This window comes from Temnothorax curvispinosus, unplaced genomic scaffold (genome assembly GCF_003070985.1).
Source record: "Temnothorax curvispinosus isolate PA1 unplaced genomic scaffold, ASM307098v1 QBEX01009716.1, whole genome shotgun sequence".
NCBI classification, from domain to species: domain Eukaryota; kingdom Metazoa; phylum Arthropoda; class Insecta; order Hymenoptera; family Formicidae; genus Temnothorax; species Temnothorax curvispinosus.
This window is the reverse complement of record NW_020219496.1, coordinates 99,628-112,725: the sequence shown is the minus strand read 5'-3', so window position 1 is coordinate 112,725 and position 13,098 is coordinate 99,628. Positions and strand designations below refer to the sequence as shown.

Sequence of the window (13,098 nt, the reverse complement as noted above, 5' to 3'; positions counted from 1 at the left end):
TATTTCGGGGCTACCGTACCTCCCCCGAAAGCAGGGGGGGTGTGGGTGAACCTCGGCTCGCGTGAAAAGTATATGCGTGAACTATTTCGGGGCTACCGCACCTCCCCCGAAAGCGGGGGGAGGGGTGTGGTTGAACCTCGGTTCGCGTGAAAAGTGTATGCGTGAACTATTTCGGAGCTACCGCACCTCCCCTGAAAGCAGGGGGGGTGTGGGTGAACCTCGGTTCGCGTGAAAAGCGTAAACTATTTCGACATATATATTAGTCATTTATGCCTTCCAATACTCAAAATAGCTGCTATATTTTTCAAACTTTTTTTGTTTATAACTTTTAAATAAGCAGCGACCGCCGACTAAGTTATAAGGAAAAGTTACTCAGTATTATGTCCTTGACAACATATGTCAAGGTCAAAGTAATCCGAGCTGTGTAAGTTATTGTAAACTTTTACCGAGTTCTTCTTGGATCTGGACGTTCCCACCGACCCAAGCTGTTTCGCTCAGAAGCTACGGGAGTATCTATAGATAGCCCGGCATAAACCTACTATCCATCATCAAAAAGAGAAAGTTTTTTTGTTCAAGGATCTAGCCACATGCAGCCACGTATTTGTCAGAGTCGACGCTGTTAGGAGGTCACTTCAGCCACCGTATGAAGGCCCCTATCCAGTGCTAGAACGGAGCGACAAGGTCTTCAAAGTATCCATCAAGGGCCAGCTGACCACTGTATCCATAGACAGAGTCAAACCGGCTCACCTTGAGAACAATACCTTGCAGGAGCCTACGGTGGGAAGTCAACCACCGGACACCTCCCAACAAGCGAGCACATCCGGAACTCTAAGAGTTTATCAAGGACCCAAGGCCAAGAAGATCGTCACCTTCGCTCCACCCGCTCAGTCACTAGGGGGGGGGGGTAGTGTGGCGACGCTAGCCACGCTATTGGTCGAAAACCTCCGTCCAATCAGAAGCCGTCCGTAGGACCGCGCTCTCCGCGGGTCTAGATACCGAGCGCTTTAGGAACGCTTGAGATAGCGTTCTTCTGTTCTCTCCGAGCTACTCGTGCGAACACACGTTATTTCTGTACGCGGCATTCAAAGACTTTTATACCTTTTGTGAGAATATATTTACGTTGTGTGGCACCCTGAGTAAATCATTCCTACGACCCCCACACGTCCCTCGAAGCGGGATAGCCGCTCTCAAGTTTTTCTCTGGCAATACCTATGTCATCAAAATGACTCGTCATCAAATTAATAAACCTTCCTGCGTTCACGAGCATGTTTTTGATGCATGGCCATAACTGGCAGCTGCGGAAATTTATATTTAAAACATGTAACAAATTAAGGAGAGAACGCGAAGACCGAGAAAACTTACGTATTTAGTAATTACAAGCGCACAGCAGGAGCAGATTCTCGGACGCGACATGTTAACTGTATGCGAGCACTTCCGAGACTGAGCGAACAACGAAGAGATCAAGGTTTCCAAGAGAACAGAGGAGAGATAAACAATTAAACAGAACTAAAGAATGTAATAGAATTAGAAAAATTTCCAATAATAAAGGGATTTCCGATTTCTGTTTAAAAAAATGTACGTGATTGCTCCAATTTTGGCAAATTTTGAGATATCAAGCTGATTTTTTTCTTATGGATAATTTTTTGTTACCGATTTTTTGGGAACCGATTTCAAAATTTTTTAAAATTTTCGAGAAATAATAAGTATTGATGGACCGATTTTCTTGAAACCAGTGCCAAGATTTTTCTAATTCTTTGTTGATGGTTTTGATGAAACTGGTACCGCAAATTTTGAGATATCAAGCTGAATTGTTTTTGTGGATAATTTTTATGAATAATTTTTCGTTACAGATTTTTTAGAAACCAGTTTCAAAAATTTTTTTAAGAAATAATAAGTATTAATGGACTAATTTTCTTGAAACCAGTGCCAAAATTTTTTTAATTTTTGGAGGATAAGTTTAATTTTTCATTAATAATTTTTTATTAATGGATTGATTTTCTTAAAACCGGTGCCAAAATTTTTCTAATTTTTTGGGGATAGCGATGATTTTTCATATGGGTTTAATTTTTCATTAATGTACCGATTTTTTGGAAACTGCAGGTGCTAAAATTTTTCTAACTGCGAACTATTTATTCAATTAATAGACCGATTTTCTTCAAAACGGTGCCCAAATTTTTCTAATTTTTCGGGGATGGCGATAATGTGTATAATTTTTTATAACTAATTTTTTGGAAACCGGTTCCAAAATTTTTCGGAGATAGTGATGATGAGTTTAATTTTTCAGTAATAGACGTATTTTCTTAAAATCGATGCTATTTTTTCAGTTTTCTATACCAATGTGTTCAGAATGTTCAAAAACGATGAAAAATTACCTTTTTAAAAAATAAGCATTTTCCTCCTTCAACGAGAAACAAACAAAATGGCCCAATATCTCAAAATTTGCGGAAATTAGAAAACATACAGGCATTTATAATGTAGAAAAATTAAAACTTCTTTAAAATAAAAAACAATGTATAAATTTTTATGAAATGAGAGTAAATAAAAAGGTTGTACTACCTGACTTAAGTGCCAAAATGCAACGCGATACAAAATTAGAAAAAATAATTGAAAAAATGAAAGTGAGCCAAAAATGGCGGGTCAGCGGAGGGTACGTCCGCCCGATTCGCGGGAAAAATAAATATATATATCTCTATACATATACATAAATTTAAGAAAGGAAAATATAACTTAAAGTGAAAAAAAAATTGTCTGCGAAGAAAAAAGTAAGAACAAAGAGGGCTTAGGGAAGGGATCTAGACTAAAAAAAAAAAAAAAACCTAGTAACATCTTATACTTTACGATATTCTCTGAACATTCTCAAAATATACATTTGCTGTTAAGGATAAGGGGATATTTGCTTAAAACTACCTGAATAAACAATCTTTGGGATGTTTTTCTCATAGACGAAAAAACCTAGAAACTTGTAGTTTTGTATATCTACTAATTACTATTTTATTATCATTTCTACAGCGTTTCATAGAAAAATAACTAATATTTATTAAAATAAATTATTAATTAGCTAAAGACTCTTGATATTAAAATTAAAGAGTAACAAAGAAAAGTAGGCTATTGGAGTCAAGCGCGATTATTTGTAGATAAGTTGATGCTATATGTAATATTCAATTAATAATTTAATACAAACTATAAATTTTTGGCTCTACTTTGAGCTGTCGCCTTTAACGATGCGGTGATAGATAAATAATTTAAGTTCTCCGAAAAGTATAAAAAGTATTATATTTTAAAATTAAATGTAAAGTGTAAATTTCAAGAGAAAAAAACAGAAAAATTCTGCTAATATTCATAGTCCGTAAAATATTTGGACTAGAAATGAAAAAAAAGAGACATGAAATCTATTCAAACAAAGAGAACATGAGATTAACAAACTAAAATTTTGAGAAAGACAACAGAAACTGAGATGATTTTTAAGTGGCAGTGGTCGATGTAATCGAGACAATGGTCGCGTTCAGCAGACCAAGCCGCTCAGTAGCAGTCGAACGTGATTGGCTCTTACTTTTAGACCCAACAAATCAACGTAGCGTGTTGATAAGACGACACTCAACAGTTGTATTTGCTGAACGCGGCCAATGTTACAATCAAAAATCGGACTTGATTCAAATGACAGTCGGTTCGTCCGACTATTGACAGAGGTCAAAAGCAAAACATAATTTCTTCTTATTGTACGGTAAAAATCTATTATAGTTAAAGAAAAAGGAAAAGAAGAGGGGATTTAAATTAATGACAAAGAATAACAGAAATAAAAATTACCGCCAATATAAATTCGTAAAATAACTAACTGAAATTTTTACGGTAGAAGAGTAAACGTAACAGGCAAGGTTCACAATTTACTTAAAATTGAGCCATATGCATGATGTAGATACTTTGCTTGTGAATTGATTCCATTAATTTAAAGTTTTATGCGTGCCATTTTGGAAACTAGTCGTTTTTGAATAAAAATTTTTCATTGTCTAAAATTTTTACATTCTCATAAAATTCATGGTTGTGGTTGATTCTATGTACCGTAATAACGGAAAGAGTGGTTGTGTTCCTGCAAATATGAGGGTAATGTTCTGAGATTCTTTTAAGTTGTCTCATCGTTTATCCCACATAGAATGCATTGCAAACTTTGCAGGATATTTTATACACAACATTTTTCTTTAAACCGAGTGTCTTTATGGATTTTGAAAGTTTCCAAGTTTGTTAAGACTGTAATAGAGCAATCTGACATCTAAATCTTTGGTAACATTCTTGAATTTTTCCTAAATTGCTGGACGGAATCGTGAACCAAGGAAGTTTATTTTTATTGTTCTCTGTGGCATTAGCATTGCTCTGCTTATATGTTCGTTCGTTAAAAAAGGACTTCATTTTATTGTTATTAACTGTATCAAAATGAAATTCAATGAATAATTATTCGCTAGCAAAATGTCTACTATCAGCTTGATGTTTTTTAAGTGGAACTTTGAGTGTGACAATAAGAATGCTTTATATACCATGCCCATTATTGTGCCTCTTTTTTGAGAGAGTGGATGCTGAGATATAAAGTTAAAATATCTTCCCGAAAATGTAAGTTATGATACCAATCAAATGCTAAATTGTTTTTAATAATCGTAACATCTAGGAAATTTAGCTTGTTAATACTTATTTCAATTATAAATTGAATCCGAGAATAGAAATAATTGTAAATATTAAATATATTATTGATTGATTGTAAGGGAAAATTGCCATAGCAATCATCAACGTACCTAAAGTAAAAAAGTAAAGAAATCCCAATAATCTCTAATGCTTTTCTCTCTAAAAATCTAAAAACAATATCAGCAATGATAGGGGACAACGGAAAGCCCACATAGAGACAAGTCTAATAATGAAAATAAACTTGAACTTTTTTATTTGCCGTAATTAGAACGGACTCAATCATGGCAATCATTGATGAGAACAAATATTTCGGAACGATATGATACATTGTATTTTACATTTGGGACAATTACGATAACTTTGGCCCCTCAAAATGTTAGTGGTATTTGGAGGAATTTTTGACGAGGAACACGAAAAAAATAGTAAAAAAAATTCCGACCAAATAAATTTTCCGAAGTTTACCTCATTCGAACCGAGGGGATGAGTACGATTTCCGAGGCGCCCAGATTTGACTGTGGTTTCTGGTAGTATTTTTTACGCTGAACAAAAAATTATATAGGTCTTATAGGGCTAACTGTTCTGGTTTTCGAGATATGCAGATATATTAAAGCTCAAAATAAATATAATATAAATCTTTACTTTTTTTAATTATTAGATATAATATATTATCGTGTTTTATATTTATACTTTCTAACACATAAACTCTTTGAGTATTTAAGTGTTTAAAGCGCGTCAACTAACCTATGTAGATTAGTAACGCGCTTTAAAAGTATTTAACTGTTTAATGATTTTCGTTAAAGCAAGGCGCACACACACACACACACACACACACACACACACACACACACACGTGTGTATGCCCTGCTTTATAGAAGTTGTGATTTTCGTTAAAGCAGGGCACACAAACGTGTGTACGGCTTGCTTTATAGAAGTTGTGATTTTCGTTAAAACAGGGCACATACATATATGTGTGCCCTACATAGGTTAGTTGACGCGCTTTAAACTTTTAAAGCGCGTCACTAATCTATACGCTGAAAGAATATCATTTCGATTGGAACGTCCTACCTTGCGTACGGGGCCTCGCCAATCTTTTCAGTATTAATATTTTTAGTATATTGTAGACTCATCTGTTTAGTAAGGCGAAGATTTAATACATATACTTATATTCATAAAAATTCAAGTGATACATTATAGGGGTGTAAACTGAATAATAATTTTTTTTTTTTAACTAATAATGCATATCTCGAAAACTAGAGCAGTTAGCCCTATAAGACCTATATAATTTTTTGTTCAGCGTAAAAAATACTACCAGAAACCACAGTCAAATCTGGGCGCCCCGGAAATCGTACTCTCCCCGAACCGAGGTCTATCATTGTACAGGGTTCGGGTTTTCAACTGTCTACATAAACCGAAATCCACCCTCACCCAACCCGGCTACACTTATATGTGTACTGTTTATACACATAATCAAAGCATTATTTAAAAATTTATTTATTTTTAACTTTAACACTGTATATCTCGAAAACTAGAGCAGTTAGCCCTATAAGACCTTATAATTTTTTGTTCAGCGTAAAAAATACTAACAGAAACCATCATCAAATTAAAGGGCCAAAGTTATCGTAATCGTGCCTTACATTTTAATAAATATTAATTACACAGGACCACAAAAAAATTTTTCGAAGAGCAACTGGGACCGCAGTAGACGATTTTTATAGATTTTGGGTAGCTAAAATCGAAACAATGCCCCATTTTGCTTTAAGCCTGATCTACAATGTGCTCTTTGCTTCCTGTTTTTTGCTCTTAACCTGTTTGCGACTATCCCGTATTTCGCAATTGCGTCGCGTAACGCGATGTTTTTTGTTCTCTGTCGCTTAAGATAAAAATTGACGAACTTTAGAAGAGACAAGAAACATCACGTTACGCGACGGAATTGCGAAATACGAGATAGTCGCAAAGAGGTTAAGAGCAAAAAACAGAAAGCAAAGAGCACATTGTAGATCAGCCTTTAACACGTCAGGATTTTCAAGAAAGTAAGGTTATGTAGGCGTGACCGTGCATGACCGTGCGACCGCCTCGTGGTACATCTTGGGTTACGCTAACGCCGGCGGTAACCAATGCGACACGCGCATGCACGCAAACTTCTTTTTTAGGTCATGTTTGCGCTTTAAATTTGTTTAGCACACTTTTTTTGTAACGGACTGTCGATTACACTGTTACACCGCCAAAAATAGCTGTTTTTCACCTACATAACCTTACTTTCTTGAAAATCCTGACGTGTTATTAGAGCAAAATGGGACCTTGTTTCGATTTTAGCTACCCAAAATCTATAAAAATCGTCTACTGCGGTCCCAGTTGCTCTCCGAAAAATTTTTTTTGTGGTCCTGTGTTATTTTTATATGAAACGCGTAAAAATTTTAATAAAATAATAACAAATACATATACAAAATTATAAGTTTCTAGTTTTTAGTTAAAAAAATCCCAAAAATGCCTATTTTTCAGGTATCTATTGAGCGAATACCATTAGACGGAGAGCTGGCTACGAAAATTAAAAATGATAAGGTGCAGTCAAAATTTGTATATGAAAACCCTCCTTACTATCTGAAAAGCACGTAGAGCACTGCAGCCAGAAGTCGCTCCCGGGGAGGGAAGCGTGAGCAGGCGGTCAAACGCGTTTATTTTTAATCAAAATAAAATCTTTAAGTGCAGTTCTAATATTTTGTGAAGTTGTAGTTTTTAACTGTAGAAATTACGGAAAATTATTGCCAGAAGTCTAAGCCAGGGCTAAAACGTTGCCAGAAGTCGGTAAACTTGTAAAAAAATTGTTTAAATTTAATGACAAGATGCAGTTCTGGCGATTTTGTTTTTATATTATTTAAGGCTTAAAAAAATTGGATATTAATTGCCAGAAGTCAAAACGATGGCTAAGTATGTGAAAAATGATAATATCGTAAGAAGTCGGTAAAACGGAAAACGATTCTTTAAAATTTAAATAATAAGGTGCAGTTCTAGCAATTTGTTTTTTTTTTTTATTATTTATACTGTTAGTGAACTATATATGCAATTGCAGAAAGCTAAGGGAACGGGCTTGGAAAAATTAGCGGGGAAAGAAGACCCTGTTGAGCGTGGCTCACGCCACTCTGTCACGCTTGGCTCTAGAACACCGTGACCGCCGGGGCATGAAGCCCTCGGGGCACGCGCTCTGCCTAACCGAGTAAGTAAGGAAACGATGAAAGTAGTGGTATTTCACCGGCGATGTTGCCATCTCCCACTTATGCTACACTTCTCATGTCTCCTTACAGTGCCAGACTAGAGTCAAGCTCAACAGGGTCTTCTTTCCCCGCTAATTTTTCCAAGCCCGTTCCCTTGGCAGTGGTTTCGCTAGATAGTAGATAGGGAAATGCATAAAAAAAAACATAATCATGCCGAGTAAGCGCTGAACTGTTAAAACCGTTAAGTGTTTGAAACACATTGTGCAAAAATAAATATGCATATAAAAATGTGTCATCAATTAAATTCAGAAATAGAATTTATTAATTTGTTGCAATAAGAATTTGTTGCTCGGCTCTCTTTGGTCTTAAAATATTCTATGAACCATGCTCTACCAGAATATGCAACGTATGATTTTGTTGCTCGCTCCTAACTGCAAATAAACAAATTAGTTATCTCCGCGTCAACCGTTATCTACGATATTTCGATGGCTAAAATCTATAACTAAAAGTTTCTTTTACTTTATAGTTTTTAGCCATCGAAGTCGTTGATAACGATCGACGAGGAGATAAATAATTTGTTATTTGCAGTTAGGGGCGAGCAACAAAATCGTAAGTTGCATATTTTGGTAGGGCACGGTCCACAGAATATTTAAATAACAAAAAGACCCGAGCAACAAAATTTAAACAATTTTTTTACAAGTTTACCGACTTCTGGCAACGTTTTAGCCCCGGCTTAGACTTCTGGCAATAATTTTCCGTAATTTCTACAGTTAAAAACTACAACTTCACAAAATATCAAAACTGCACTTAAAGATTTTATTTTGATTAAAAATAAACGCGTTTGATCGCCCGCCCACGCTTCCCTCCCCGGGAGTGACTTCTGGCTGCAGTGCTACGTGCTTTTCAGATAGTAAGGAGGGTTTTCATATACAAATTTTGACTGCACCTTATCATTTTTAATTTTCGTAGCCAGTTTTTAGACTACAATGACTACATCTTAACTAAAATTTAGACTTGTCACTGTTGAAGTACCTTAAATAATTTTTTTGGAAAATAATTTTATTCAACGTATAGCAAGATATAAACAGCTTATACGTACCGTAAATAAAAATGGCGTTCTCAAACTGCAGGATGAATGTTGAAGAAATTTCATAACAAGATCGCAACATCCCGGATCTGCATTAGGCTGTGATATTTTCCGTAATATGTAACCTAGATATAAACCAAAGGCTTTCCTCGCTTCACCAGAACTGGAACATCATTCAATACTTTCAAAGGATTATACAAAGGAGTATACAAAAGAAGGAAAAGAAGAATAACAAAATAGATAAATTAATTTGGCGATATACATAATACTTGAATAATTGACATTCCTCATATGAATTTTAATAACAAACCTAAGTTTATTGCCTTCCTGCATTGATTGTATGACTTGGTTTTTATACTTGTGCATATCTACATCTAAATTCTCTTTATTATTCCCTTTGTCCAAGCTCTGTTTGTGGCCCTTCACCAATGCTCTTTCATATCTTTCATATCTATAAAAAAATAATTAATCATTAACTTTTATGTGATCATAGTTATATAAATAAAGCTATAGCAATGCATCGTGATCTATTTGTATAGTATCGTATTCATTTTTTAATCGATAGAGTATCATTCAAGGAAGGTTGGTATTGAATTTGGCGATGATCGGTAAAAGGGTTCTTTTTTAAAAAAATTTTGAATTTTTTAATAAATGTACGTGGTTGCTCTAACTTTCGTAAATATTGAGATATCGGGCTGAATTTTTTGTTTTCTTTTTCGTTGTTGTTGTACATGATACGTAACTTTTTATAATAGTTTCTTATATAAGCTTGTCTATAAAGAATTTGAAAAAAATATTCAATGTAATGTATTCACCTACAATAACTTTGATATTATTCAGATATTAATCATGACCTCATATTATTAAGGTCATGACATCAAAATCATCGGAGATAAATGTATTGTACTGTTAAAAATTAACAAATTTGATTGCCTATACAAAGAGTAATAAGTTTCGTAATGAGTAAAAATGCAGAAAACTTCAATTATAGTCACGCGAAATAAAAATTCATGATACAGCATACCTAGACAATCTATCTAATGTCAATTCTGGAATAATGTAGCCGGTAACGCGATTGGCTGCAGGAAACAATTGTTCATGCAACATCAAATTATGATTGATATTAATATGTTGCGGTAATTTCCTTGGACCAAGCGGATCCGATATCATTGGTGCACCTGTAATTGGATCTAAGACATAGAACTGATAATAAGTAAACTATTAGAGATTGCAGCTGGTTTTGCAAAATGCCTCGATACTTTCTCGCACTGAATGTATTACCACGAGAGAAAATTATATTTACCCAAGTATTGCGAGTAGAGCACCCAAGATTTCGGACTTGGAAATATTCTAACAAATCCGCCTCTTCTCTCGAACTGCGCTTTTGCAGACGCCACTATTCGTTGTTGCTCTGAGCTTAAACCTGCTTTGCTTTTATTATTTCTATTAATATTCTTCTTGCCTTGAGGCAACGTTTCTGCAGACTGCACTCTTCTGTACTAAAACAAGAAAACCATTTGCTCGCAATCTGCTAATTGTTCTTATAGTAAATGTTTTTAATAGCTTACAAGAAAAAGAAAATATGTCAAACTTTAATAATACATTAATGGAATAATTATATTTCTATTTAATACAATACTTTTATTTGTTTCCAAATAAATATGTTTATCTTTTATCTATTTTAGGATCAAATAAAAATATTTTGTTCCCTCATTTCTGTTAGAAATAGAACATTATTAATTTTTTAACACATAGGTATCTACAATTCGAATATACAAATAAATATAATCTTAAGGTTAATAAAGAATTCAGTATTCAATGAATATATTCTATACAGATGAAAGATATTCTATACAGATAAAAGATAAAGAATTTGAATAATTTAAGAGACATATAAAGTGAGATAGCTTACACTAGTTATCTTTTTATTGTAATTTACAGCACGGTTTAAATTTTGAGAGCGCAAGATTGGATCGACAGCAGCTATGCCGATGAGAGTAAATAAGTCCGCTATTAAAGCTGACTTGAGTCTAACATCTAGGGGTGAATCGCATCCCAATGAGGGAGTTAAATTTACTTCCAGCAGCCATGGCTTCAACGTATCATCGATCAGTACATCAAAGCCAAATAATTCTGTAATAAAACGCATACGCGTGATATAAAGTATTATAAATTTCTATTTTTTCTAATATTAAATTTATAATATCAAACACTTATTGACAAGACAATCGTTTTTTTCCGTTAATATTACTTATTAAGAATATAATTTTATTGTAATCGTATTTGTGCATATGAGTCACATTTCATATTATATTATATTTATATAGGTACTGCGTTAAAACATCGAAGACGCTATTCAAAATAAATTATTACCAAAACACGTCTCGGAATGTTTCACGAATTGTTTTAAACCGCTGACAATTCCAGATGCAGTGGCGAGAATTGACTTTATAATAATATCTTCTATTCGCTGCATAAGCGATTCCGTATCTTGACCCATCGAGCGTAAGTGCCTGAGTAATGCTGACAATGTCCATTTGTGTCCTACATCCTCGGCATCAGGATCTTCACTCCTATGTATATTAGAAATTTTTATAAATAGTTTCTTTGTAACAATTTTTTTATTCGATTATACGCATACACTTTTTAATTTGCCCAATTTTCTCGCTTATCTTATTTTCCTCACCTCCCTCCTTCATTATTTCTTTTGCTTTACCATTCTTTTTTTCTATTTATGTGCACCGTTATCTAACTAACATTGCATAAATTACAATACTTTCTTGACGCAAAATAGCAAGCTTTTATTGCTAATATTTGCATTATAACAAAACTAATTCACAATTAAATAGAGAGAAGTGCCATTTTCGGTTGAGCTGAATCTTTTTAACTATTGTAAATATAATTATGAATTCACTATTCCATTATGAATATAATTCTGAATGTAATTATGAATTTACTATTCCAATGAGACTGTATTTCAAGACCAACAAATAATCGATGCGCAGTTTGCTGAGTGATAAAAAATATATAAATTTACACACAAAAGGCTACAAAGATCTAGCCCAAGAATAGCAAAAATAATTATTTGAAAATTTTTGACAGGACAAAAACAAACAAAAATGCAGTAGAAAATTTGTATAAGCAAGCTTTATTGCAAAGCTTTCTCAAAACTTTAACACTTAGGGCGGTATTCATAGTCGGATCTTATTTCGAGACCGTCTTCAGTAATGTCTTAAGATGCTCTAATACGGTTATTTCATTGGCTGAACGGAGTCTTAAGACTGCTTTTGGCTAGACTTAAGACGATATTAAATATAAGATCTGACTATGAATACCGAGCTTAATTATTTAAGTTATTGCGGGTCTTATTTGTTATACGGGCGCTTCCAATTAGAGTGAGCTTTAATGGCTTTGACCTTGACATATGTTGTTGAGGTCATGAGTTTAGTTTTATTTCGTGTAAGTACATTAGAGTCCTAGATGGTGACCGATCTTAATTCTTCTGGACAAAATTCCTCCGGACAAAATTCCCTTCTACACAAATTTCCCCCCCCCCCTCCATGGACATATTCTCCCCAGATAAACTCACTTGGACGAAATCCTCCTGTATACAAATTCCTCCAATTAAAAGTTGAAAACCTGAATTGTATAATGCTGTCCAGAGAACCACCCACGCAAAACAAGGTCCATCCCACCCCATCCCTGCTTACAGGGCGAAACAAGGTCTGTCATTGTACGGTTCGACAAGTACTGTCATTTCAACTTTCTACGCAAACACAAGTCCACCCTTATCCACCCCTGCTTGCAGGAGAAGGGCGTAGTCCCTGCCCCGGCTATACGTATACTTTCAAGAAAAAACTGGTGCTTGAAAGTAGTGCTTGTATAATTGCTTCCTCATAGAGGAAGCTTTGTGATGGCAAAAAAAAATTTTTCGAAATTTTAAAGGAAGTAGATTTAGAATGTTCTAAAATGTCGAGAAATCATATTAGTAAAAAATGTCCGGAAGTGTGCGTGTGCGTGTGCGTGTTCGTGTGCGTGTGCGTGCGCGTGTGCGTGTTCGTGTGCGTGTGCGTGCGTGCGTGCGTACGTGTGTGTGTGTGTGTGTGTGTGTGTGTGTGTGTGTGTGTGTGTGTG

At 34.7% G+C, this 13,098-nt stretch overlaps 1 protein-coding gene across 1 annotated transcript in view; it reads right to left on the bottom strand.

The window, feature by feature from the left end:
* LOC112459313 (tubulin polyglutamylase TTLL5) overlaps positions 1 to 13,098 on the bottom strand; it is a 69,214-nt gene that overhangs the window by 29,251 nt on the left and 26,865 nt on the right. Inside the window, exons 3-8 of the mRNA XM_025023349.1 lie at positions 11,338 to 11,537; positions 10,877 to 11,097; positions 10,268 to 10,463; positions 9,989 to 10,154; positions 9,275 to 9,415; positions 8,977 to 9,127 (exon numbers count right to left, since the gene is read on the bottom strand). Coding sequence (XP_024879117.1) covers positions 8,977 to 9,127; positions 9,275 to 9,415; positions 9,989 to 10,154; positions 10,268 to 10,463; positions 10,877 to 11,097; positions 11,338 to 11,537 — 1,075 coding nt within the window. The remainder of the gene's footprint in view (positions 1 to 8,976; positions 9,128 to 9,274; positions 9,416 to 9,988; positions 10,155 to 10,267; positions 10,464 to 10,876; positions 11,098 to 11,337; positions 11,538 to 13,098) is intronic.